Source organism: Chlamydotis macqueenii, chromosome 3, assembly GCF_036417535.1.
Source record: "Chlamydotis macqueenii isolate bChlMac1 chromosome 3, bChlMac1.mat, whole genome shotgun sequence".
NCBI lineage: Eukaryota > Metazoa > Chordata > Aves > Otidiformes > Otididae > Chlamydotis > Chlamydotis macqueenii.
In genome coordinates this window covers 329,103-355,162 of record NC_141558.1, presented here as the reverse complement: position 1 = coordinate 355,162, position 26,060 = coordinate 329,103, and the positions used below count along the sequence as shown (strand labels likewise).

Here is a 26,060-nt window from a genome sequence, read left to right as displayed (position 1 = left end):
GCCAGTCAGGGCCCGCCCTCCCCTCCGCGGGCGGGGCGTGGGAATGGGCGTGGTCCACGCAGGACCCGCCTCCCCGGACCGCGCCCTCTCGGGCCGCTTTGCGCACGCGCACAATCGCCAAGTGCCCCGGCGTGCGGGGCTGCACGCGCTTCCCGGACACACGCACCCACACGCACAGACCCCCCGCACCCCCCCCGCCGTGCCCACGGCTGCAGCCCCTCAGGAGCAGGGCCCCGCGTGGGGCTGGGACCAGGCTGCCGTGGGCCTGGGCTGGACAACGCCTGGGGCACCCACGGGTGCTGGGGGCCCCACCCGCACCCACGGCCCCACGTGGGGCACCACCACGGACAGCGTGGGGCCGAGCGCTGCACGGGTGTGTGCGGGGTCACGCGTGTGGGGATGGGATGGGACGGGACAGGATGGGATAGGGATGGGATGGGATGGGATGGGGATGGGGACGGGATGGGGACGGGATGGGGATGGGGATGGGATGGGACAGGATGGGATGGGACGGGATGGGATGGGATGGGATGGGGATGGGATGGGATGCGGACGGGATGGGATGGACAGGATGGGATGGGATGGGATGGGGACGGGATGGGGATGGGGATGGGATGGGACAGGATGGGATGGGACGGGATGGGATGGGATGGGATGGGGATGGAGATGGGACGGGATGGGATGGGATGGGATGGGGACGGGATGGGACGGGATGGGATGGGATGGGATGGGGACGGGATGGGGATGGGGATGGGATGGGGATGGGATGGGATGGGACGGGATGGGATGGGATGGGATGGGGACGGGATGGGGATGGGATGGGATGGGGACGGGATGGGATGGGACGGGATGGGATGGACGGGATGGGATGGGATGGGATGGGGACGGGATGGGGATGGGGATGGGATGGGACAGGATGGGATGGGACGGGATGGGATGGGATGGGATGGGGATGGGATGGGGACGGGATGGGGATGGGATGGGATGGGGACGGGATGGGGATGGGATGGGATGGGACGGGATGGGATGGGATGGGGATGGGATGGGACGGGATGGGATGGGATGGGATGGGGACGGGATGGGGATGGGGATGGGATGGGACAGGATGGGATGGGACGGGATGGGATGGGATGGGATGGGATGGGATGGGGACGGGATGGGGATGGGATGGGATGGGGACGGGATGGGATGGTATCACCGTTCCCCGTGACCGGGCTCCCTGGCCTCGTGGTGTGTACATGGGGGGGCAGCGGGGGGGGCAGGGGGCAGGGGGTGCTGGGGTCCCCGTGTTCCCGCTGGCGCTGCCGGGTCCCTGGGGTCTCTCCGGGTGCCGCAGGGTCCCCATGGCCCAGTCCAAGGGCAGCGAGGTCCCTGGTGCCGTCCCTGGGGAGCAGTGGGGGGGGGGGTCCTGGCCCAGGCAGGGCGGGGGGCCAGCAGCCCCCAGTGTGGGTGCCGCAGGGTCCCCACTGGCAGGGACTGGGGGTCTCCAGTGCTGCGGACCCCCCCTCCCCAATGTCAAGCGTTTCTTGGTCGGCTGGACGCCGGTGGAGGACGAGTTCTCGGGCCAGGCCGAGGATTCTGATGGCAGCGGGACCCTCGGGACCCCTCCCCTCTGCACCCCGGGCCTCGCGCCCTCTGAGCTGGGGGCTGCCCCAGGGCAATAAACGGTGGGGCTGCGGCCGGGGGCAGGAAGGAGCCGGAGCCGCGCGTACAAAACCCGGTGCCGCGTCTTTTATTCCGTGGGGGGCAATGGGGGGGCCGGGGGGGTGGTGTGGGGGGGCCGGGCGGGCGGTGTGGGGTGGGGGCGCGTGGGGTTGGTGGGTGGGGGCGGAGGGTGCTGAGTGTGGGCGGAGGGTGCTGAACGGGTGAGTGGAGGGGGGGGTCCGCTGTGGGGGGCCACGAGGACCCCCCGGCCCGGCTGCATCGTCCCCCCCCCAGGGCATGGGGGGGGTGGGGGGTCTGGCCGCCCTAGGGCCCCTCGCCGTCGTAGAGCAGGGCCCCGCTGAAGAGGGTGAGGGGCTCGTCGGGCGCGTGGGCCAGGCGCCCCGACACCAGGTCGACGCAGAGGGTCTCGCCGGCCGCCAGCGGCAGCAGGAGGCTGAAGACGCCGAGCGCGCCGGGGGCTGGGCTGCAGCGCGGCCACCGGCTCCTTCTCCAGCCCCTCGGGCTGGAACCCGGCCGAGTCCAGGCGCGCGACGCCCTGGCTGGCACGGGACAGCACGGCCTCCAGCTGCTCGCTTCCCCCGGTGCCCCGTCAGCACCGCGCTCACCAGGTAGCGCCCGCTCACCGGCGCCGTGAAGGTGCCTGCAGCGTGTGAGGGCGTCAAGCGGGGGCGGCCGCCCCGCGCCCACGGAGCCCCGCCACCCCCAGACCCCGGCCCCACTGCGCCCCCCTGGGCTGTCCCCCACCGCGCCCCACGGCCGTTGGCGCAGCCCCGGACGGGCACGGCACCCGCGAGGGCCCTGTGCCCTGCATCGCACCCCAGGGTCGGCTTCGCCCCCCGCCACACGGCCCCCCATCCCACCCCACGGCCCCCCTCTGCCCTATAGCCCCCATCCTCCCCGCAGCCCCCCGCCCCACGCGTGGCCGCGGCGCGGGCACCCACCGGTCTCGGGGTCGTAGGCGCCGCCGTCGTTGAGCAGGACCTGGTCGAAGGGGACGGTGCCCGGCTCCGCGCGCTGGGTGCTCAGGGCAGCCGAGAAGGCGACGCGGGGCACGGAGCCGGGCTGCCCCACCTCGCCTGGGCACCACGTCAGGATGGGACCCAGCCCCACACCCCCGGCCCCCCGCCCCTGTCCCTCCACTGTGCCCATGCCACCCCCCCCGATCGTGTCCCCTCCCCCGTTCCAGCCCAGCTCCCCAACCATCATTGCAGCCCCCGGCCTCCCAAGCCCCCCCAGCTCCCTGCGAGCCCCTCAGCCCCTTGGCCCCAAGCCCCAGTCCCCCATGCCCCCATGCCAAGCCCCCCCCCAAGCCCCCAGCCCCCTTCCAAGCCCCCCATCTCAGCCCCCCAGCCCATGCCCCTCACACCCAGCCCCTCCCAGCCCCGAGCCCCAGCCCTACCTCTCTCTCCGGGCAGCCCTGGGGGAAGGCGAGGAGGGGGCTGCAGGGCCGGCACGGGGCAGGACCCCCGGGCACAGGGTCCGGCCGCCAGCACCGCCCCGCTGCAGGGGAGGGGGCAGGGGGGCTGCTCCTTACCAGGGGGGCCCACGGGGCCTTGGTCGCCGTCCTTGCCGGGGGGCCCAGCCGGGGCCGGGGGGGCCCATCTCACCCGGGGGGCCGGCGGGTCCTGGGGGGCCTGGGGGGCCTGTGGGGCGGGGGGGGTCAGAGCTGCCCCACATGGTCCCACAGCCTGGTCCTGCGTCCCACATCCCGGCGCCCCCAGCCCCCGCAGCCGAGCCCCACGTCCCCTCACCCCCCACCTCGCTCTGGCGACCCCACGTCCCCATTCCTGCAAGGCTCCCGTGCCCCCACGTCCCCGTGCCTCTGCCATCACCCCCCAAGCACCGCCCCCAGCCCCCTGATGGTGCTTGGTGTCCCCATCCCATCCCAGCCCCATGCCCCGTCCCATCCCTGCGCCCCGTCCCGCCCCGTCCCCGCGCCCCGTCCCATCCCTGCGCCCCATCCCGCCCCGTCCCCGCGCACCCTCGCGCTGGCCCTGGCCGAGGCGCAGCATCTCTCCGTGCAGGTGCTGCAGGCTGGCGTTGAGGGCGCCGAGCCGGCGCGGGAGCTGGGCCTGCAGCGCCTTCTCCAGCAGCGCGGCGTGGGCGCGGGCCGTGCCGTTCAGCTCGCGCACCGCGCCCCACAGCCCGGCCACGTGCCGGCCCAGGCCCTCGCGCACAGCCGCGCAGCCCGCCTGCCACGGCCTCCAGCTGCTCGCAGACGCCCTCCAGCTTGGCCACGCGCGGCTCCAGGCCGGCCGGGCAGCCCCCGGCCCGCGCCAGCTCCCGCGCCAGCGCCTCCAGCCGCTCCTCGCTCTCGGCCTGCCGCTCCGCCGCCGCCGCCCGCCGCCTGGTCCAGCTCGGCCACGATGCGGTCAGCCACGGCACCCAGCTGGCGCTGCCGGGCGTCCTGCTGCTCCAGGGCATCCTGCAGCCCCTGCACCGTGGCGTTGAGCCCGCCGAAGGAGAGCAGCGCCCAGGCCAGCTCGCCCCGCAGCGCCTGCAGATCCAAGGGCAACGCGCCCCCGAAGATGCCGAACCCCTCCAGCGGTGGCTCCAGCGCCGGCCCCAGCTCCGGCTCAGGCCCCGGCGCGGTGGGCTCGGGCGGGGGCGGGCGGCAGGCGGCCGCGCAGGCGTCCACCTTGGCCCACAGCCGCTCCAGCTCCGGCGACGGGGCGCAGGCGCGGGGGCAGGCGCCGCTGTCCCCCAGCTTGGCCTCCAGCCGCCCCGTCCGGTTGCGGAGCTGCGCCAGTTCCTCTGCCAGGGCCGCCCCCGCCTCCAGCTGCCCCGCCAGCCGCCCCAGCGCCTCGCCCTGCGCCGCCACCAGCTCCCGCAGCTCCGCGCCCTCGGCCCGCAGCCCGGCCCCGCCGGCCCCCAGCGCCCGCAGCTGCCCCTCCACGTCCTGCAGCCGCCGCTCCAGCTGCCGGAGGAGGGGGCCCGGCTGCTCGTCCCCCCCGTCCCGGGCACCCGCCGTTGGCTGCGGGGGCGCGGGGCAGGGCTGGCCGCAGCGGGCCAGCAGCCCCTCCAGTTCGTCCAGGCGGGCGCCGCGCTGCGCCCCGCTCGCCGCCAGCCCCTCCACCGCCCGGCTGAGGTTGGCCAGGTGCGCCGGCAGCCCGCTTGCCCGCGCCTCGGGCTCGAGGGGCCAGGGGCCGGCCCGCGAGGCGTTCAGCCACCCCTCCAGCTCCGTCAGCCGCCGGGCCAGCACCGGGGCCTGCCCGCTGGGCCCCGCTGCCGCTGCGGGCAGCCCCTCCAGGCGCCGCTCCAGCTCAGCCAGGCGCCGGTGCAGCTCGTCCTGCGCGGGTGGCGGTGCGGCGGGGGCCAGGCGGCTGCTCAGGCTGCTGATGTGCCGCTGCACCGACTCCACCGCCTCCCGGTTGCGCTGGTCCACCGAGCCCACCAGCTTCTCCAGCGCCCGCATGCGCTCCCGGTCCTCTGCCGCCTGCCGCCGCAGCCCTTCGGTGCCGGCCGTGCAGGCGGCACAGGTCTCCTGCAGCCGTCGCTCCAGCTCGCGCAGCGCCGTCCCCGTCGCTGTCACCGGCCCCTCCCGGCCGCTCTCCTGACGACGCAGGCGGCTCTCCAGCTCCTCCAGCCGCCGCTGCACCTGGCTCAGCGCCTCCCGCACCTCGGCGGGGGCGGCCGCGTCGGCCGGCTGCTCGCCCTCGGCGCCGCCGCCCGCTGTCTGGCGCGGGTGCTCGGGCGACGGCTCCTGCCCGGCCCGCAGCTCCTCCAGCTGCTCGCTCAGCCGCTGCACCTGCTCCTCCAGCCGCCGCATCTTCTCCGTGTCCCCGCCGCCTGTCCCCGCACCCCACCGTCAGGATGGCGGCCGCGCCGGGGCCACCCCGCTGGCACACGTCCGCCCCCTCCGCCTGCCCGCCGGCGCTACCTTCGCCCCCCAGGCCGCTGAGGGGGTTGCCAAAGCCGGAGAGTGTGGGGCGGCCGGGCCGGGGCCGGGGGCGGCCGGTGGGCTGGGGGGATGCTGGCGCGGGGCCCTCGGCGCAGTCCTCGCCCGAGTAGCCCTGGCAGCAGCGCCAGGCCAGCTCTGATACCGTGCGCTGCGACAGCTTGTAGCGGGGCCGCAGGAAGCTGCGGTACCTGCGGGCAGAGCGGACCCCGCTGCAGCGGCGCGGGGACGCGGCCAGTGCCAGGCAGCCGGGCGCAGAACCAAGCGCCGGCCGCGGCCTGGCCGCGCAGCGCGGCTCTCGCTCAACCGCCGGCGGCTGGGGGCTGCCCCTGCCCGGCCCCTGCGCCCCACCGCTGGCGTCGCCCCGCTCCGCCGACCCCGCCCGGGGTGCGCTGGGGGTCCCGGCCTGCGCCTGGTGGGAGGCTGCCGCCGGCCGGGCGCCGCTCACCCACGCGGCAGCGCGCGAGGCCGCCGGCTCTTGTGAAAAAGTAAACACGGCGCCGGGACGGATAAACAGCGGCGGGGCCGCGGTCGGACCCGGCTGCGCCCCCCGGCCCCCCCGGCCCCACTCACGCCAGCACGCGGGGGCACTGCAGCTGCCCCCAGCCGCAGGGCTGGTAGTCCGGCTTCACGAAGGTCTCCACGCCGTCCTCCACCACGCAGCTCACGCTGCGCGTCACCACATAGGCGCACCAGTTCCTGCGGGAAGGGGTCAGGGTGCCCACCAGCACGCGCCGCGTGCTGTCCCGGCACCCCCCAATGCGCCCAGAACCCCCCCAACGCACGCGGGACCCCCGGCCCCCCAGCACAGCCCCGCGCCCGCCTCGCCGGCCCCACCGGCAGCAGCCGCCATGGCCCAGTGCCGTGGGGGGAACGGGCCGCATCCTGCCCCGTGCCGGAGTGCAGCCCAGGGTGCCGCGGCGCTTTGCCGAGCCCCGGCCATGGGGCAGCCCCGTGGAGCCGGGGGCTCAGGGCGGGCGGGCAGCGTTTGGGGTGCCAGGCCCCCATCACGCCGTGCCGTGGGGCCTGTGCTGCCTGCCCTGGGGCGGCTGCCCCACATCCTGCCCCACATCCCACGCGTCCCCGGTCCCCTCTGCTCCGTGGGGCAGGGGCAGCCACCCACTGCGCGGGCTCAGCCACCCCACGGCCGTGGCCCCCCTCTGCCCCCCCACCCAGGAGTCTGCACATGGGGGTCACCCCACCCCGAGCCAGATGGATGGGGGGCGGGGGGGTGGGGGCGGCGTCCCGGGGAGGGGTCTGCTCCCCCACCCCAGCACACGGGGGATGGACCCCAGCCCCACAGCGCAGGACCCCGGGGCGGCCCCACGGTGCAGGACCCCAGCCCCAGGGGCTGCAGGGACCCCAGCCCCATATTGTGGGACCCCAGCCCCACAGTGCAGGACTCCGCGGTGGCCCACAGTGAAGGGACCCCAGCCCCACGGCGCGGGACCGCAGCCCCACGGCGCAGGACCCCAGGGCGGCCCCGCGGGCAGCAGGGCCCCCGGCGCAGCCTTATATGGCCCGAGCCCAGAGCCCGCAGCCCAGCCCAGCCCCGCGCCCAGCACCCCGGCCCCACAGCGAGCGGCCCCCCGCGCCCCCGCCCGCGCAGGGAGAGCGGGGCTGCGCTGCGGCGGGGGCCCACGGCCGGTTCCCATCAGGCCCCGGCTGGTTCCCCTCAGGCCCCGGCCGGATTCCAGCTCCCTCCCCGGGGGCCGCCGGGAATTCCTGCGCCGACCCGCAGCCCCCCCGCCGCCCGCCTTCCCGTCCCCTCCCGGCCCCTTCCCTGCCCCCCGCGCCCCCCGGCCTCGTGCCCGCGGGAGCCTGCGACCCCCATGGGCTGCCCGGGGGGTCCCAGCGCCAGGACGGGACGGGACGGGATACGGGATACGGGATACGGGACGGGACGGGACAGGACGGGACAGAGCCCTCCTGGGAAGGCAGGCCACGGGGCGGCCCCCTGCGCCCCCCCCAAGCCGTGGGGCTGGGTCCCTGCGCCCCCCCCAAGCCGTGGTGAGACCCCCCGCTGCGCCCCCAAAGTCGCAGGTAAAGCTGAGCCCCGTCCGTGCCCCCCACGGCGCTGTGGGGCTGCGGGGTGCCCGGCCCACGTCCTCCCCGTCCAGGCAGCCCCATGCCTGCAGCCAGGTCCTGCCACCCTGCGTTGGGCGGCCGTGGGGCGGCCGTGGGGCAGGGACGGCGGCGGCTGCGGCGGTGCCGGTGCAGCCCCACCCCACGCGGCCACGCTGCCGCGGCGCTGATGTGGCCGCGGTGAGAGCCTGACCCCCAACGCGCCGTGGGGCTGCCCCCAGCCCCGTGCCCCCCCAGCTCCCCGATCCACGGGCGCAAGCTGCCCCACGCCGGCCCCACGGCCCCGCGCTGCCCAGCCTGGCATGGGGTGGATGGGGACGGGGACAGGGTGGGTGGGAGCCCCTCGCCCCCTCCCCGCTGCACAGACCCCGCGCCGGACCCACTGTGCGGGAGCAGCCCCGGGACCCCCGGCACCGCAGCGCCCGGCATGCACGAGCCCGGGGCCCCCGCCTGCCCGTCCCGCGCCCCGCATCGGGGTCTCGCCCCGCGCCCGCGCCCCTCCTGCCCCCCTGCCCCACGTGCGGCTCCGCAGCCCTGGGCCCGGCCCCCGCCCTCCACGTGCGCCCACGCCCGCGCCCACCGTGCACCCGCGCTGGGGCCGGCGGGGGGCGAGGGCCCGGGCACCCGTGGGGTCGGGTTGCGGCACGTGCCGGTGCCCGGCCGGTCCCGGGGTCCCCGCGGCGTCGAGGCGGCGGCTGCGCCCCGCTCCCCCTGCGGCAGCGAGGCCGGCGGTGCCACCCGGCCGCCCGTGTCCCGTCCCGGCGCTCGCGGCTCCTACCTGTGCCGGCTGGCGGCCCGGGCGCCGCTGTGGGTCGCGGTGGGGCCCTGCGGGGCCGTGGCCTGGCCGGGGCTGAGCGGGGCGGCCCCCCCGGTGTAGAGGCTGTACCTGGGGGGGAAGTTGGCGGCCAGGGCCTGGGCGGCCAGCAGGCACGGCCAGAGCCAGGGGGCCATGCTGGGCGAGCGGCGCGGCGTGGCACGGCGCAGCACGGTACGGCACGGCGTGGCACGGCTCGGGGGGCACGGCCCGGCTCAGGAGCACACGGCGCGTCCCGCGGCGGCTCGGTCGCTGCTGGCTCTGCGCGACTCGGCACGGCTCAGCTCCGCACGCCGGCTCTGCCCTCCCCTCGGCCGCGCCTCGGCCAGCCCCTCGCCGCCAGAGCCGCCCCGCCGCCGCTGCCCGCCGAAGGGGTCCCCGGGGCCCCCCGCTTCCTGCCCGCCGCGGCCCCCTCCCCGGCCCGCGCGGCCCCCGGCGCACCCCGGCCTCTGCCGGGCACCGCGGCCCCCGCCCGCGCCGCGCACATCTGCTCCTGGTTAGGCCGGGTCCGCGGAGGAGGGGACGGGGGAGGCCGGAGGGGCCGGGCAGGGGGCCAGGGCTGCGGGACGGGGCTGCGCCGCCACAGGTCCTCGCTGCACGGCTGGCACGGACACGGCCTCGCACGGTGCCCCGCTCTTTGCACCGCCGTGGCCTGGCACGGCTCCCTGTTCCTTGCACGGCCACGGTCTCGCACGGCACCTCGCTTCTTGCACAGACGTGGGCTTGCACGGCTGCCCATGCCTTGCACGGCCTCGCACAGCCCCCTGCTCTTTGCACGGATGTGGCCTCGCACGGCCCCCGGTCCTCGCACCACCACCGCACACGCGGCTCCCCGTGCCTCGCACGGCCGCGGCACCTCAGTCCTTGCACGGACGCAGCCTCGCGCGGCTGCCCACGCCTGGCGTGGACGCGGCCTCGCACGGGCCCTGCTCTCTGCACAGGCGCAGCCTCGCACGGCACCTCGTTCCTCGCACGGGCTCGCGCGGCGGCCCTCGCCTTGCACGGCCCCCGCTCCTCGTGCCCGTGGCCCCCGCGCCGCGCCGGGCGCCGGTGCGGCCCTGCACCCCCAGGGCCCGCGGTGACGCCGCAGCGTCCCCAGCCCCGGCCGTGACGTCATGGCCTCCTGGTGACGTCACGCCCTGGCCGCGGTCCCGGGGATGACGTCACAGCCTGGCGCGGCGGCGCGGGAAGCGCTGCGGGCCCCGAAAGTGGGTTAAACACAACCGGCTGCCGCGGGGGGAGGGGCCGTGCCTGGCCCGCACCCAGATGCGGGCTGGGGGAGGGGGTGCGGGGGGGCTGGAGATGGGGGGTGGGGGGGAATGTGGGGTGGGGGATGTGGGGGGTGGGCAGGGATGCAGGACATGGGGGGCTGTGGGGCCAGGGGGGCCTGGAGTTGGGGGGATGGGGGGATGGGGGGGGAATGTGGGGGGGGGGATGCAGGACATGGAGGGCTGTGGGGCCGGGGGGCCGCGGGGGGGCTGGAGATGGGGGGTGGGGGGATGGGGGGGGGATGCAGGACATGGGGGGCCGCGGGGCAGGGCCCGGGGGGGGGCTGGGAGCCGCCCTGTCCCAACCCCGGTGCCCCCCCCCGCGCCCCCAGCCCGGCCCCCCCCGGCAGCCCCGCCCCCGACTTGGCCCCGCCCCTTGCATGGTGACGGAGACGGAGAGGGGCGGGGCCAGTCCGCCGAACGCCCGAGAGGCCCCGCCCCCTCCCGCCGTGCCCCGCGCGGGGCCGGAAGTGGCGCGCGTGGCGCAGGGAGAGGCGGGGGCAGCGCGGGCCGGCGGCGCGTGAGCACCGGGGCGGCGGGGGGGGGGGCGGTGTAACGGGACCCCAACCCCAGGGGTGGGGGGCGGGCGGGCTCGGGGAGCCCTGGGGGGCGGGTCCCGCCCCGCCCCGGGTGGGGGGGGGCCGGGCCGGGGCCCTGCGGTCTGTGGGGGGGTCCGGGGGGCGGCGGGGGTCGCGGCGGGCGGTGAGCGCGGCCCGCCCCGCAGGATGATCACGGACGTGCAGCTCGCCATCTTCGCCAACATGCTGGGCGTCTCGCTCTTCCTGCTGGTCGTGCTCTACCACTACGTGGCCGTCAACAACCCCAGGAAGCAGGACTGAGGCGGGTGAGGGGCGGCGCGGCGCGGGGCGGGGCGGGGCGGTGCGGTGGGGGGGGCGGTGCGGTGGGGTGCGGTGGGGTGAGGTGTGGTGAGGTGCGGTGAGGTGGGGTGAGGTGCGGTGGGGTGCGGTGCGGTGAGGGGCGGTGCGGTGGGGTGAGGTGCGGTGAGGGGCGGTGCGGTGGGGTGAGGTGCGGTGAGGTGCGGTGCGGTGGGGTGAGGTGTGGTGGGGTGAGGTGCGGTGGGGTGAGGTGTGGTGAGGTGCGGTGAGGTGGGGTGAGGTGCGGTGAGGGGCGGTGCGGTGGGGTGAGGTGCGGTGCGGTGGGGTGAGGTGCGGTGAGGTGCGGTGCGGTGGGGTGAGGTGTGGTGTGGTGAGGTGCGGTGGGGTGAGGTGCGGTGCGGTGGGGTGAGGTGCGGTGGGGTGGGGTGAGGTGCGGTGGGGTGAGGTGCGGTGGGGTGACGGGCGGTGCGGTGCGGTGAGGGGCGGTGCGGTGTGGTGAGGGGCGGTGCGGTGAGGGGCGGTGCGGTGCGGTGAGGGGTGGTGGGGCGCGCTGCGGGGCAGTGCAGTGGGGTGCGGTGCGCTGGGGTGCGGTGCGGCACGGCCCCGCTGCCGCCACGCCACGGCTGCCGCAGCGGTCGCCCCTCTCTGTCCCGCAGGGCCGAGCCGAGCCGATCCGCGCCGCACCGCGGCGGCCATGGCGGAGCAGGGCCCGGCACAGCTGCGCCCGCCACAGACCACGCTTCCTCCAAACAAACTGTAACGGAAACATGAGAACAGGAGACGAAACCGTGTCGTGTACAAATATCTCCCGCCCGCGCTGCGCCCCTCTGCCGGCCCCGCAGGGAGCAGTGGGGCCGTCCCGGGGCGGCGCGGGCTCTGCTGCGGTTTGGGGAGCCGCGGTGAGCCACGTCAGCCAGCCGCGGCACCTCGAACGGCCACGGCCACGGCGCTGGGCGAGCCGGCGGCTGCAGAGGGGCGGGCGGCAGAGGCCTGGGTCCCTGGCCCCGCTGCGGTCTGCGTGGGTGCGGAGCGCGGCGCGGGCTGGTGCTGGTGCGCGGCCAGGCCTCGGCGCAGAAAGAGCAGCCGCCGGTAGGAGCCGAGCGAGGGGGGGCCCGCGGCGGGCAGCCGTGCGGGCTGCGGTGCTGTCGGTGCCGCGCCCCGGCGGGCTCTGCCCGGTCGCTGCCCCCCTCTTGAGCACTGGGATCCTGCTGGGGGGCGCGGCGCGGGCCCCCGTCCTGCAGAGAACCAGGAGGCGCTGCCAAGGGGGCTTTGCTCGGGGTCCCGCCGCTGCGGGACGGCCCCCCGGCGTGGCTGACGCCAGCACCCACCCGGGGCGCCGCATGGCTCGCCTGGCGTCCGGCCTCTTCGGGAGCGCCCGCGGGGAGGGGGCGAGGGGCGTTTGCCCCCAGTCTTTCGGGAGCCCCGCCCGATGGCTGCCAGGGGTCAGGGGAGGCGGAGGCGGACCCCGGCCTCGCGCAGCATCTGTGTGGCGCAGGGAAAACGCACGTGGGGCGGAAACTCCAGCCAGAGCCCCGCAGCTGGGGGTCTCGGCCCCACAGGTGGGAGGGTCTCCGAGCCCTGTGGTGCCCAGGTGTTCCCCAGCCCCACGGCCCGGCTGGCAGAGCCGTGGGGCAGCCCCCCCACCCCCACGGAGCGCGGCCGGCCCCCCTGCGCAGCAGTACCTGCAGCGGTGCTGTGCCGTGGGCAGCCGCCGGCTCTCCCGCGCCGCACTGGGCCTCCCGCGGTCTGCGGCTGCTGCTGGGCGCTGCGCGGGCACCCGCCGGCACGGTCCCTGCGTGACAAACGAGACGGAGCTCAGCCTGCGCCGCGGCCGTGAGCCGCGCGGGGGGGCACCGGCTGCCTGCCCTGCGCTGCTGCGGTGAGAGGCGCCGGCACAGTTGTGCTGCGGCTGGGGAACCAGGGCCCGGCGCAGCGCAACCCAGAGCGGACACACGGACGGCCCAGCGGTGGTGCTGGCAGCAGCGAGCAGCCGGGGCCTCGGCAGCCACACGTGTGCAGCACCATCGCAGCCCCGACACCTCCTCGCACCCGCATGGCGCGCAGGCCGGCGCGTGCTCAGGGGCAGCAGCCCCGCTCCGGTGCTGGGAGCCAGGGGGCCAGCACGGCGCCCATGCCGGCACCGTTCCCTGCGGCTGCAGCGGCCACGCACCGATCCCCCGTCCCCAGGGACGCGTTTCCCTTCAGCCAGGAGAGCTGGAACGGAGCCGTGCGCCGGCCTCGCCAGGGCCCCTGCTGCGGCGCAGGCGTGAGGCGCAGCCCCAGCGCCGAGGAGCAAGAGGAGCCACCCCGGCAGCTGCGGCAGCGCCCGCGGGGAGCCCGTGACAGGCACTCGGCAGCTCAGCGTGGGGCCGGGGCCGCTGGTGGAAGCAGAGCTGCAGCCGGATGCAGCAGCGCCAGGCACGCGGCTCCAGCGCCACAGGACAGGGCTGCGGCCGAGGAGCGGGCTTGGCGCCCGCGCTGGCGCTCGGGAGACGGGCACGGGCAGGCACGGCCATGCTGGGACAGTGTATGGACAACGCGTAACGGCCCGAGCAGCCCGTGAGGCGTGGGGACGCCCCCGCAGACAGACCCGGCTGGGGAGAGCCCGACGGGGCAGCCCCCCAGACGTGGTTCCCGCAGCAGCACTGCGCGGGCACAGGCCTGCCCGTCCCCTCTCCAGGCGCCGCAGGCGTGAGGCGAGACCTGCGCCCCCGCGGCTCCCGCCCCGCCGGGGGCAGAGGAGGCAGCTGCAAGGGACAGCGGCCGGGTCCCGGCCCAGGACGTTCTCCGTGTGATGGGCCAGCACACAGCTGTCCCTCCGCTCCTCACCCCGACATCTGCCCGCGGGGACACGCTCCAGCCCGTCCCACGCGGGCACCGATCCGGGCGGCACGGGAGGACGGGCCACAACTGGGGCGCAGCGCCTTGGTCCCGCGCCATCCCGTCACGCCCGGCTGGGCCGCAGCATTCCCGTTTCCTTCCCGGGGCCTGGCGCAGGAAGAGACCGGGCCAGCGTCCCTGCATCGGGTCTGCTCTTGCTGTGCCTGACCCACAGCGACGGCCTGGGGTGCTCCCGCCGGCGCCGGGGGTCCCAGCCTGCGCGGCAGAAGGACCAGGCGCTACGCCGTGCCCACCAGAACACAAACCTTTTATTTCCTCCCCACCGCGTTCTCACGGCAGACGAGAAACGCTCACTGCAAAGTGCCGGAAGCAAACACGGGCACGGCGCAAGGCGAGAGCCGCGGGCGGGGTGCGAGGAGCAAGCCGAGGGTGGGACACGCCGCGACCCCTCCCCACAGCAGCGACAGCGTCACGCGGAGTCACACAGGCAGCCCCTGCACCCTGAGCTGGGCCTCCCGCTCTTCGGGCGCCGGGACGCTTCAGAGCCCCGCCGCAGACTGGGACTCCCAGTGCAGCCCCGTTTCCGTAGCTGGGAGCCCACGGGACCAGCCCGTGGAACGGCACGGGGCACCGCCGCTCCCCCCGCCACAGGCTGAGCTCCCGCAGGGCCCGGAGCAGCGCGGCCATGGGGAGCAGCGGCACAGAGCCCCTGCCCGGGGGCACAGCGAGCGCCCTGCCTCATTTTGGCAGGCCCCAGCGGAGCGCAGAGCGGGCGCGGGGCTCGCTGGGCGCTGGCGGCGGGCGGAAAGCTGCAGCCCCTCTCCCAGCGTGCCGCCAGCCAGCCCGTGGTGCGGCGGAGCCCCCGTCACTGACCACAGCCCTGCCCGCCTGCCGCGACCGAGCCGCACGCCGCGACCCACCGCTGCTCCGCAGGTGCCTGGGAAGGAAGAAGGCACTTTGGTGTTATTCCCACGGGAATGCTTTGGGAGCGGCTGCGGATGAGGGAAGTCGGGTGGAGGTTTTCCGGGCTGGCTTCTCCAGGAGCCCCGCGGCAGCCCGCGGCGGGCAGTCTCTCCGATGTCGCTGCGGCAGAGCCGCTGGTGGGAGCTCAGCTGGGCCCCGCGCCCCCCTGCAGAAGCCGGGCTGCGGAAGCCACAGATCTCGCTGCGCGGCGTCTGTCCCGAGGCAGCCGGGGCTGCTCCGCCGGGGACGAGCGCAGAGCCGAGCACGGCACCCAGGCCCCTTCCCGGGGCCGGGGCAGCGGGTCACGCGCTCCTCTTCCAGGCAAAGCCACGTTCACCTCGCCAAAGCGCGGGGTCACGCCGGCACGGCTCCTCAGGGCCGCGGCCGGGCGCAGCAGCTCGACAGGTACCGCAAGGAGCGCGCCAGGGGCCCCCAGCCCAGCTTACCTCTGCCCGGCGCGGGGGCTGCCGCGCTGCCTCTCGGGGGACCCTGGCTGGCGGCAGCCAGGCCCGCGGCGCTGCTGCAGCCGAAGGGGAGGCCGGGGGAGGCTCCGGGCCGCGGCGAGTCCTGCTGGCAGCTGCCGCTCCCGCCGGGGCCGTGGCTGAAGCTCCTCGAGCGGGACAGGGCGCTATCGGAGGCCGCGGCGGGGAGCCCGCTGGAAGGGGGTGAGAAGCAGGGGGCTCAGCCAGGCTCTGCGGGGAGGGGCTCCCCCCTGCGCGCCCCCCCCCCGTCCTCCCCAGCCGGCTCGGCCCCGCTCCTGCCGAGCGGCTTCGCCCTCTCCGGCACCGTGCCTCGGGCGCCTGCGGCAGGCACCGTCTCCGTCGGGCCCCCGGCCTTTTCCCCGGCGGCTGGGGACACGAGCGTCACAAGGGGCTGTCCCCAAGCCGCCGCAGACCCCAGCCCCCCACGCCGCACAGCCCGGCGGCTTGGGGCAGCAGCACGGTTTCAGGGTTCCCAGCCCTCGCCCTCAGTCCCAAACCCACCCCAGGCCAGCGCCGGACCAGACTGGGGAGAGGGGGGGGAGCCGACGGGGCGGTGGCTCGCTCCGCGGGCGGACGATCGCTTCCCAGTTTCTGGGGGGGATGAATCCCCACCGGCCTCACCCTGCGCGGCTGCATGCCCCCCTCGCCTGCCGACCACTGGGAGCCGTGGCACGCGGCCGTTCACAAAGCAAGCTCCGCAGGGACAAGCGTGGGCCCGACCAGGTGGGAAAGCAAGCAAAGGACTTGGGCTCGTCAGCTGCAGGTGACTCACTTGGAGCACATTTATCATCTCTAACTGGCGTTATCCTGCAGCTCCTGAACGCTCAACGCGGCAGGCCCTTACGTGGAGCTCCGGGGGGGGGTCCTGGCACCTCCTCTCCTGCGCGGGCCCCCGCCCGCGCCCTTCGTGCTGCGCACGTGCTTCAGCATCCAGGCGCGCAGGTTGCTGAGGCAGCTGTGCTCCGAGAGGACGATGCGTGACCAGGGATTGCACTCCGCCATGTCCAGCGCCGCCACGGCCAGGGCTCTCCCGACCTGCTGGGGCACAGCACCCGCTGGGACCGGCCTGCGGGAAGAGCGGCCGCTCTCGGGCGCTTGGGGCAGGAAAACAAACAGGGAAAACCCACCCCCAGATCCCAGACAGCCCCGAGCTCGTTCCACCTCCAGTACGGGCTCCGGCCGAGCTCCCCGGCGGGAGGAGGGCTCGTGGTGCGCGGCACAGGGGCAGGGCAGGGGCGAGCCCACAGGACTCGGGGGCACTCGGGTCCCACTCGAGGGACCAGGGACCCCGCGCGGCTGCAGCGCTGCCCCGGGGCGGAGGGCAGAGCGGTTTGGGGCTGGGGCGGGCAGTGGGGGCAGCCGCAGCCGGCCCCGGGAAGCGGGCTGGGACGCGCTGGCAGGTTACGGCACCGAGAGCGCCCCGTCACCCGCGCAGCTCTCCCAACCCGCACCACGGGCTGGGGCATGAGCTTGCACGGGGACACGCCAGCGCAGAAGCGGGAGAGAACGCGGGAGTTCCTTCCCGGGCGCGGAAAGCGCTGCGTGCGGCGCCCAGCCAGCCGCCGGCGCGCCCCTCACCTGCTCGAAGAGCTCCACGGTGTACTTGGAGGGGAAGGCGGGGGCGGGCGGCGGGCTGGCCCGCCCGTTGTCGTGGCAGGCCACCGGGATGCTGTTCACCGCGCGCCCCGTGTTGTAGTTGCACTCCAGCGTGTAGCTGCGAAGGGGAGACGGGGTTAGCGCCGGATCCACGCCCTCCCTGGCGCAGCAGACCCTGGCCGGTGTCCCCCCAGCCCCGGGGCATTCAACGCCGAAGAACGGGCGGGCCGTGGGGGAGCTGGGGTACCCCAGGCACCACCTCTTCTCCCAGACCAGCAGCCAAGGCCCCGCGGCTGCCGGGACAGCCCAGCTGCTCCGCGGGGCGCAGCGGCTAGCAGAGGACGTGCTCTGGCTGTCCCGAAAGGGTCTGCCGACACCGCTGGCGAGGTCGCGCTCAGGACAGGGCGGGAGCCATGCAGGGCACGGGAGAACGGAGGGCACGTCGTTCCCATGAGCAACGCCTGGCGCTGCACCGACTTTCTGGCAACGAGACCCCGAGGCAGCACTGACTGCAGGGCGTCAGGGAGAGGGCAGAGGAGCCACAGAGCCACCTTGTCCCCCTGCTTCCGGGGAAAACCCAGCGGGAAGTCGCCGGGATGGAGCGGCGGGCGCGACAGCGAGGGGCTGCAGCGGTGAGCCGGGCGCGGAGGAGCTCGGCGTGGTGCCGGCAGAGCGGGGAGCGCGCAGCAGGAGAGCAGCGCTGGAGCGCAGGAGGCGAGGGCTCGAGGCGCGGAACCAAGGCGTTTGCGAGAACGCGCGTGGCCCAGCAGCTTGCAGACAGACAGCACCGCAGCGGCACCCCGCGCGCAGCACCAGCCCGCCCGAGCACAGCCCAGTGTGCTCCAGAGGGGAGCCCCCGACTCCAGCCGTGGTTCCCAGGCCACCCCAGTTCCCCGTGTGCCCCCCGCTGCGAGGGGCTGCAGAGGGGCCCCGGCTCTCCCGGCCCCAGACAGAGGGTCCCGTAGCCCGGCGCAGCCCCGTCGCTCGCTGTGACGCCGCGCTGCCCGCTCCAGGCCCCAGCGGCTCCGCGCTGGCATGGCACCGGGGCCTGGAGCAGGGCTGAGCCCAGTTAAACCGAAACGGCGCAAGATTGGCACCCTGCGGCCACGATGCCGGGGTGATGGCAGCCTTGCCCGCTAACGATAACGACGACCAATTTTCTTCAAACCTGCCAGCCCTGGGTCCGGGCGGGCAGTTGGCCTTCGTCAGGACAGATGACGACAAATTAACGGGGCTCGCGCTGCCAGCTGGCAGAGAACTGCCGGGCCCAGGGGAGCCCACCCGTTTCGGGGGCTCACCCCCTCCGGCTCCAGGCAGGCGGGAAGCCACGGCAGCGGGAGACCCGCACGGATGGACACGGAGCTGCTGATCGCAGACTAAAAAGGAAGCAGGCAAGAGGTGAAAGACGGCACAGGTGACGGGGGAGGGACACGGATGCAGTCTCTCCAGAGGAAACCTGGAGCGGGGGGAACGTCCCCGTGGGAGAGGGGCAGCAGCGCAGCGCTCCGGGACCTGGCAGGACGCCCTCGTGGGCGCAGAGGGAGCCGGCTGACGTCCAGGCGAGGCTGCTGCCGTGACCTCGGAGAGGCCCTGCTGCGCGAGGCCGGACAGGAGGACGGGAGAAAGCAGGCGTCACCGCCGTCCTCGGAGCCGGGGGCCAGCCAGCCCCAGCTCGACTGCGGGAGGGTGATGGAGAAAACCCCGGAGAGCCAGGGGACAGGGAGGGCAAAGCCCCGCCGGGGAGCCAGAACCCCGCAGCCACGCAGCCCGGGGCGAGCGGCTCGCAGAGACCGACGGGGGCCGCAGCGTGCACCGCGTCCCGCGAACCGGCCCCGGGGACGCCAAGCGGGGTCTCGCTGTTTCCAGCGTCCCCATTTGCTGGCTCACTGTTCTTTGTTCCCAGTTTTCACCTTTCTCTGCCCTCAGCGTTCTCAAGGTGGGGAAAAGAAACCGAATGGCTCCCGAGATCCAAGACCAACGCCCGCGCGCGGCACCTGGCTGCCCTGTGCACGTCTGCCGCACCGTACAACGCGCCTGCGCTTGGCCGTGACAGGAAAAACCAAATCATCCCCTAAATACTGCTTCTGGCCCCGGAAAGTCCTGCAGCCCTCCAGACTGCTGGATGACCTCTGGCAACAACTTCCTGATCCGGGTGTCCGGGTGCTCAGCCAGGCACGGCTGGATCACAGACAGGGAGGAACTCGTTAGCTGGGGATGTGGCAACGAACGGCAGCCTTGTCCGCAGGGACCACGAAACCCCGACGCTCGCGATCCCGCGGGGAGGAGAGCGGCAGGGCACAGACCCCGCGCCCTGAAGAGCGGATTTTGGCAGAGATGGGGGATCACCAGGTCGGGGGTCTCCTGGGAAACACAGCCCGTGTGCGCCCGCGGGCCCCGAGGGGCTGCGAGGTCTCCGCAAGGCTCTCTGTCATCTCGGAGCAACCTGAGCCTAAAAACTGCGCGTTTCCCGCCGCAGGGCTGGCTTCACCTGGCTCAGCGCGCACCCTGACCCACGCTGCGGCCAGCACAGAGCAGCAGCGAGCGCCCAGCTGAGGAAACGGGGGAAAAGGAGCCGAGAGAGCCACGGTCTCTGCGGGCAGCCTGCTCCCACACCAGCCTCGGCCAGCCAAGGAACCGCGCCCTCGGAGGGCTGCTCGCTGCGGGACAAGGGCGCAGGGTTTCTGGGGGAGCCCAGGGCAGGCAGGCGGCCCGGCGCTGCTTCCACGTTTCCCCAGACCCCGGACTCCCGGGGAACGCAGCACTACACGCCTCTCCCGCCCCCCCCTCGGCGTCTGCGACGGCCACCGCGGGGACAGAGCGGGTTCGCCAGGCCGTCGGTCCGACCAGTCCAGCCATGTTTATGTTTCCACAGCAGAAACAGGCCAAAAATATCCCAGCCGCCGTCGGAGAGGGGCACGCGGCAGCCACGGGTGACGCGAACGGCCCCCCTCAGGCATCAGGGATTGGCCGGGGCTGCAATGCTGCGCGCAGCCCCGCGTGCCGGCTCACAGCCACAGAACGGAGGGGTCGGTGCCCCTCCCGCCACGGAGAGGCTGAGCCCAGCACCACTGGAGAGGTTTTAATTACAGCCCAACGCAATTATAAACATCTGGGAGAGAGAGAATTCCTGCTGGGAAGCCGTGTGCAAGCAGCCAGGACAGGAAGGCAGAGCGGCCGCAGCAGGGACATGGGGCACAGGAGGCACAAGAGGAAGAGGAGGCACCAGGGACGCGGCAGCACCTGGCACAGCCGGGTCCCGGCCTCCGCCCGCTGCCCCTCACAAGGGGTGCCAGCCTTCCCCGGCGTCCTGCGGCCAGCCAGAGCCCCCTTCCGGGACGGGCAGGGCTGGCACGGCCGCTCGACGGCCAGCGGAGGTTTGCCTACCTGTGGATGATGCCCAGGGCTTTGTAGACGGCCACGCGTCCGCTGCCCTCCTTCGACTGCCCGTCCCGCTTGTCTCTGGCGTACATGTTCTTCTCCGAGAAGTTACAGCCCGTGAAGTCGAAGTGAGGCGAGTTCAAGGAGATGAGTTTGGGGAACAGCATGTTCTCCACCTGCGACGCAGAGGAACGCGCGTGACTGGGGGTGCCCTGCTCCAGCACCCCCAGTGCCAAGCTCTGGGACGCACCGAGGCCGGGCCCGCTCTGCCCAACTCCAGCGTCACGCGAGCTCCAGCCCTGCCGGAGGACGCCGCCCGCCCCCGCGCTCTCTGACAGCGCGCTCGCCCCGACAGCACGGCTCTCCGCGCTGAGCTCCAGAGAGAGGGAGGGCGCCCGGCCCCGCGCCCTCCCCTCGGGCACCAGCCCTGCCCCACAGGGACCCCCAGCCCCTCTCCCCGCAGCGCGCAGGACCCTGGCGAGGGGGCAGAGGGTCCCAGCCCGCTCCAGCAGCGCCCCTGCCCTCACCTGGTCGTTCTCGTCGCTGAAGCTGTTGCCGTACATGAAGCAGCCGCGCTTGGAGGCGTGCCCGTGGAGATCGACGTAGTAGGCCAGCCCACTGTCCTGGGGCAGGATGGTTTCGGGGAGAGGCACTGGCGGAGGCCGCCCGGCTTCCCCCTCGCAGTCCGTGGCGCAGCTCGAGGGGAGGATGTGCGCGGCGCGGTCCTTGCTGCCGCGCTCGGCGGCGGGCGCTGCCGCCAGCCGGGGCTCCTGAGGAGGGCTGCAGTTCGTGCCGGCGCGCCAGCCGCCTGGCGAGTTGCGGAGGTTGTTGGCCTTCTCCAGCTCCGACAGCGCTGCCTGCGGGGACGGGGCGCTGCCGCGGACGGAATGGTTGGGAGGTTTTGTGCTCAGCGAGCTGGTGCCGAGCGGGGAGACGTATGTCCTCCAGTCGGGAGACCCCGGCAGGACGCGGCTGTGCACGTGGTGGTAGAGCAGGACGGCTTTGGCCCCGTACACCGCGGGGTGCAGCTCGGCGTCGGGGTTGAGGTACTGGCGGTTCAGGTTCACCCCGCGCGAGTCGGTGCTGCGGAGGGAGCAGAGGAGAGGTGAGGGCCTCCGCACAGCGCCGATCTCCCTCCAACACACCGGGAGAGCAGGCACAAGGCAGCCTCCGAGCCCTCAAAGGCGCAGGGCAGCCTTGCCGGCACAGCTAGAAAGCCCTGCTCTGCCGCAGGACCCTGGGGCTGTCCTTCCCCGGCACCGCGAAACGCGGGGCAGGCCCCGAACCAGGAGAGAGCGGCCCAGCTTAGGCCCCGGGGAGGCCGCAGCCCGTGCTCGCTCACCGGTAGTGGCCTCGCACCACGCCGTCGGGGTTCAGCATGGGGATCAGCTTGAAGACGAACATCCGCCGCAGCATCTGGGCGCGGGGGTCCTCCTCCCGCAGGATGAAGTCCAGGAAGCCGTTGAAGACGAAGCTGGAGGGCGTTTCTCCGGGGTGGACTCTGCTGCTCAGGAAGAACACCTGGGGCAAACGGAGAGGGGCGATGGGCAGGGGCTCGCCTGGGCTGCCCCCTGCACCGCAGCCAGGCACCGCGGCGCCCGAGACGGAGCCAGGGCCTCCACGTGGAGCGCACAGGGAGGTACTGGCTGCCGTGATGCAACCGTTTTCGGAGCTTCTCCGCTCAGCGCCTCTCCTAGGTCCTGCTTGGCTCGAGGCTGGTTGTCCCTGCGTGAGACCAAAGAGACAGGAATCCCGCAGCCCGCTACCAAGAGAAACCGGAGCGCGTGCGGCAGAGACGCTGCTTTCCCTCTCAAGGAACACACGTGTGGCGCTATCAGGACGCCTCGTGGTGCTGAGGTGATGTGGACGCACCGGGGCTCCCAGCAGGCTACCGGTTCCCAGGCCCCGCCGTGCGATCTCACAGACCCCCCCCCAGCCTAACGCCCCAGCCCTCCAGCACACGGCCCTGCAGCCGGCGCGGCGGCTCACCCTCTTCCCTGCGAAGCGGCGCGGCCGCGGAGTGGCGGTGTCCGGGAAGAGCTTGTCGAGGCGTGGCTCGCGCTTCTCCAGCATGCCGTGGCACGAGGTGACGGTGAGCAGGTCCACCCGCAGCTTGTCCAGCGAGTGGCAGAGCAGCTCCCGGTGGTAGTAGACGGAGTCGAGGGGGCTGCGGGGCGGGGAGCCGCGCTCAGCCAGCCTGCCCCGCGCAGCCGGCGTGGCAGGGCAGAGAGCGGCTCGGCTGGGGCGGCTGCCCCGTCCCCGGGGAGCCCGTGGTGGCCAAGGCAGCGCCCCGCGGCAGCGAGGCACCGACAGCCCGGGCGCTGCTGCCGGAGTGGCCCCCAGCCTCTGACTCGGGGCTCTGAGGCAACGAGCGCGCAGAGGGGGGAGCTGACCCAGCAGCGCAGCGCAGGGAGCCCAGCCAGGCCCCCGGGGCCCCTCGGTCGGGACCGGCCAAGCACTGCCGCAATCCCAAGGGGCTGGGGGGCCCCCAGAGCCCCACTGACTGACCAGGGGCTCTGAAATCCTCGCGGTTCTCTACCGCGTGACAACTTCAGGACAGAGCCCTTCCCACAGACCCTTCCCCGCCCTGCGTCTAAGAAAAGGCGTTTCTGGCCCCAGCCCCCCAAAGCCCCCAGGACAGGGCCACCCGCAGCGACGCAGACTGTGTCCTCCGCCCCCCAGCCGGGCATCGAGTTCTCCTCCAGCTTCCGAGAGCAAATTCCTGAGGTCAGAGCAGCTTCCCAGCACGACCCGCAGAGAGCCCGCTGCTCGGGCTGGCTGCTGGCGGCCGCATCTCCCCCTGACAACCGCGCTTCCCCGGGGGCAAAGCCGAGCGGGCGAGGGCCGGGCCGGGGGCGGCGGGCGCGCACCTGCTGGGAGACATGTGCCGGCACTCCTGGAAGCGGCCGTCCAGCCGCGCCAGCATCTCCTGGCACTCCGTGTAGGAGAAGGGGTAGCAGAAAGCAAAGTAGGTGGTGGCTCCGCGGTGCTCCAGGAAGCGGTGCACGAAGGACAGCACAAACTGCGTCTCCACCACCTGCGATGGATGGAAAGCGGAGGCTTTGCACGCTTTGCCGCTACCTCGGCGCGCTTCGCGGAGTTAACGAGCGCCGCAGAGCTCGGCTGTAGGCTGCGACGCGCCCCGGCGCTGGCACGGCCAAACCGAGCGCGGTCCTGTCCTGAGCCTGGGACAGGAGGTTCGCTGCGGGCCCTGTCCGCGGGCTCCCCGCAGCAGCGTGCACGGAGCAGGGACGGCCCAGAGCGCCCGCAAGTGACTCTCCCCCAGGCAGCGCCTGCCAGATCGGAGCCAGGAAACGCCAGGACCGGCAAACTCCTGCTCCAGGCCCGACTGACTTTCACAGAGCCGCACGGTCAACTGGTCCTGCCGGCTTCGGCGGCCAGGGCTCCCGCCCCACGCCGCTCCCCTCGCGGGGCGCTCTGACACCCCACGGCTGGCTGCAAAGAGCCGTTTACTGGCCGCTCTGGCAACTGCTAAGTGGGAAGGGAAGCCCCGGATACTCTGTGAGAGTGCTTCCACGGCTCCCTTGTCACCCAGCGAGAGCCCGCGCCCCACCCGAGCGGCCGGGTCCTCCTCTCCCTGTGCTCGGCCCTGGGAAGGGGCTGCGTCGTTAACCCCTGGCCCTTTCCCGCCAGCCACTCGCTCGCCCCGTCCCACCCAGCCACGGAGGCCGGAGACCCACCGGCCCAGCCAGCGCGGGGTGCCCGTGTCCCCAGAGCCGCCCCCGCGCTGCGCCTGTACCTCGAAGCTGGGCCGCTCGCGGATGCGCTCCCAGCGGGGCCGCACGGGCAGGGTCCGCACGAAGGGGGACATGCCCTGAGAGTACAGCCGGCTCTGCTTGTTCATGTTCAGGATGTGCAGCTTGATCAGCTTCCCCGGAGCGCCCCCCCGCACGCTGAAGTAGAACCAGGACCTGGGGGGCGGGGGGCACAGCAGGGGTGACGCGGCCCCTACCCTGCGGCCCCTGCGCCCAGCCGGGCCCCCACCACCCCCACTCCAGGGCATCCCTGACGCTGCTAGCCACCTCCACGGCCCCCGATCCCCCGCCCCGTCCCAGGGGTCTCCCCAGCCCAACTCCACAGTCCCCCCCACCCCCCCCAGCTGCCCTCTGGCCCTCTCCTCTGTGCCCGCGCCCCTCTCCACTGCCCCCCAAACTCCACCAGCCGCCCCTCTCCGTGCCCGTGCCCCTCTCGGGGGTCCCTCCGCCCCTCAGGCTCATTCAGCCCCTCTCCGCAGACCCCCCACCCCCCCCAGACGCCCCCATGCCCCCTCCCCCGTGCCCGTGCCCCTCCTGGGGGTCTCCCCGCCGCATGGCGCCCCCAGCCCTTCTCCGCAGCCCCCTGACCCCACCGGCCGCCCGCGGGACCCCGCCATCCCCTTTCCCCGGGGCCCCCCCGCCGCAGCGGTACCTGTTGCCGTTCTCATACTCGGTGTGCGCGCAGTCGGGCCGGGTCCACACCTTGAACTCGTAGTCGGCGGCGGGGAGGGCGGCGCCCCCGGGGCCCCCCCCCGCCTGGGCCGGCTCCACCTGCTCCACGCGCGCCAGGTTGCCCGAGTCGAAGCGGGAGCTGAAGAGCAGCCCCCCGCAGCGGATCTCCATGGCTGCGGGGCCGCCGCCCGCGCATCGCCCCGCTCCGCTCCGCTCCGCACCGCGGCCCGGCCCGGCCCGCCGCCGGGCAACAGCAACGCGCCCGCCCATTGGCCCGCCGCCCCCTAGCAACGGACCCGCCCGTTGGACGGCGCCTCGGCAACCGGCGGCGGCGCCGCGCATGCCCCGCCCGGCGCGCGGCCACGCCCACACCTGTCGGACACACCCCCCGCGCGCGGAACGGCCGGCGCGCGCGTACTGCGCACGTGCACAGGGAGACGCGGGCGGGCGCGGCCGCGTGCGGAAGGGCGCGCACGTACACACGTAGGTACGTAACACGCGTACACGCAAGCAGGCACACACGTGTGCACGCACCCCGGAACGCACGCGCACACGCACGGGTACACGCATGTACACGGGAACACACGCACACACACGTGTCTACACGCATGTACACGGGAACACACGCACACACACGGGTACACGCATGTACACGGGAACACACGCACACACACGTGTCTACACGCATGTACACGGGAACACACGCACACACACGGGTACACGCATGTACACGGGAACACACGCACACACACGTGTCTACACGCATGTACACGGGAACACACGCACACACACGGGTACACGCATGTACACGGGAACACACGCACACACACGTGTCTACATGCACGCATTCGTACACACGCACACACAGCTGTGTATGCGCTCACTACACACGTGTACACACACGTACACCTGGACACAGGGACACACGGGTACACACATGTACGCACGCTGTACATACCAGCACACATACACCTGCCACACGCGTGCATATACGTAACACACACGTACATACACATCTGTACATGCACACATGTACATAAAAGCACATGTATGTGCAACCCTGTACACACCTCTAAACACACATGCGCAGATGAAGACATGCACACACATCTACATACACACATGTGTTATCTGCACATGTACGTAACACCTGTACACAGATGTATGCACACGCTATACAGACACGCGCACACACCTACACATACCTGTGCGCACTCATGTACACCTGTGCCTAAGAACACATGCATATACACACATGTACGCACACACATACTCACGTGTGCATGCGCACAGGTACGTGCACATACATGTGCATGCACAAAGCGCAGTATGCACATGCATGTATATGCACACTTGTACATAACACACGCACACAAACATGTAGACACATACAGCCACACATGCACGCACATAATAGCATGTACATACATGCATGTGCACAAGAACACAGGCACAGGCACATGCAGACGCGTGCACGTCTGTGCACCCATACGTACACACGTGTGTATGCACACACATGCACAACACGTCTATGCAGACATGCTTGCGCAGTACTGCACACACACACGTGCACACACCTATACACGCTTACAGGCACCACATATGTGCACCAGCACATAACACATGTAGACGTACATGTCTGCACACATGTTCACGCACACACTCACACGTGTACATGTCCATACACACACACGCACACACATGTACGTAACAGCACGTGTCTGTGCACACACACGTGTGGCGAGACAGGCAAAGTCCGCGTGGAGGCACAGGGTGCGGAAACCTG

General features: G+C 73.5%; 3 protein-coding genes and 1 long non-coding RNA gene across 5 annotated transcripts; 2 read left to right on the top strand and 2 right to left on the bottom strand.

Annotated features, from left to right (window-relative positions):
• Nucleotides 1–51: 51 nt before the first annotated feature.
• LOC147601111 (uncharacterized) lies at nucleotides 52–1,719 on the top strand. Its single transcript, XR_015258068.1, has 2 exons — nucleotides 52–373; nucleotides 1,474–1,719. It is a non-coding gene; the product is annotated as an uncharacterized LOC147601111 (long non-coding RNA).
• A 158-nt stretch (nucleotides 1,720–1,877) lies between these two features.
• On the bottom strand, nucleotides 1,878–8,974 carry EMILIN1 (elastin microfibril interfacer 1). The gene is given in 13 exon segments (XM_086744538.1): nucleotides 1,878–2,121; nucleotides 2,123–2,239; nucleotides 2,241–2,305; nucleotides 2,607–2,741; nucleotides 3,065–3,082; nucleotides 3,200–3,251; nucleotides 3,253–3,308; nucleotides 3,647–3,842; nucleotides 3,844–4,005; nucleotides 4,007–5,454; nucleotides 5,546–5,754; nucleotides 6,137–6,262; nucleotides 8,427–8,974. Coding segments are annotated over 13 exon segments (2,910 nt in total). The 5' UTR covers nucleotides 8,600–8,974; the 3' UTR covers nucleotides 1,878–1,968.
• Nucleotides 8,975–10,137: 1,163 nt separating this feature from the next.
• Nucleotides 10,138–10,607, top strand: OST4 (oligosaccharyltransferase complex subunit 4, non-catalytic). Its single transcript, XM_086745337.1, has 2 exons — nucleotides 10,138–10,250; nucleotides 10,455–10,607. The coding sequence occupies exon 2, from the start codon at nucleotides 10,456–10,458 to the stop codon at nucleotides 10,567–10,569; it is 114 nt and encodes a 37-aa protein (XP_086601463.1). The 5' UTR covers nucleotides 10,138–10,250; nucleotide 10,455; the 3' UTR covers nucleotides 10,570–10,607.
• A 1,254-nt stretch (nucleotides 10,608–11,861) lies between these two features.
• On the bottom strand, nucleotides 11,862–24,487 carry AGBL5 (AGBL carboxypeptidase 5). Of its 2 annotated transcripts, XM_086745468.1 has the most exons (12): nucleotides 24,255–24,487; nucleotides 23,587–23,758; nucleotides 22,697–22,863; nucleotides 21,816–21,993; nucleotides 21,169–21,347; nucleotides 20,354–20,909; nucleotides 19,833–20,002; nucleotides 16,431–16,566; nucleotides 15,697–15,887; nucleotides 14,817–15,025; nucleotides 12,249–12,358; nucleotides 11,862–12,048 (listed from the first exon to the last, which is right to left on the bottom strand). In XM_086745468.1, the coding sequence occupies exons 1-12, from the start codon at nucleotides 24,443–24,445 to the stop codon at nucleotides 12,010–12,012; spliced, it is 2,298 nt and encodes a 765-aa protein (XP_086601594.1). In that variant the 5' UTR covers nucleotides 24,446–24,487; the 3' UTR covers nucleotides 11,862–12,009. The 2 variants fall into 2 exon arrangements, 1 of the variants encoding a protein (XP_086601594.1); XR_015258246.1 differs by lacking the exons at nucleotides 11,862–12,048; nucleotides 12,249–12,358 and having other exon boundaries at nucleotides 14,896–15,025; nucleotides 15,625–15,887.
• Nucleotides 24,488–26,060: the final 1,573 nt, after the last annotated feature.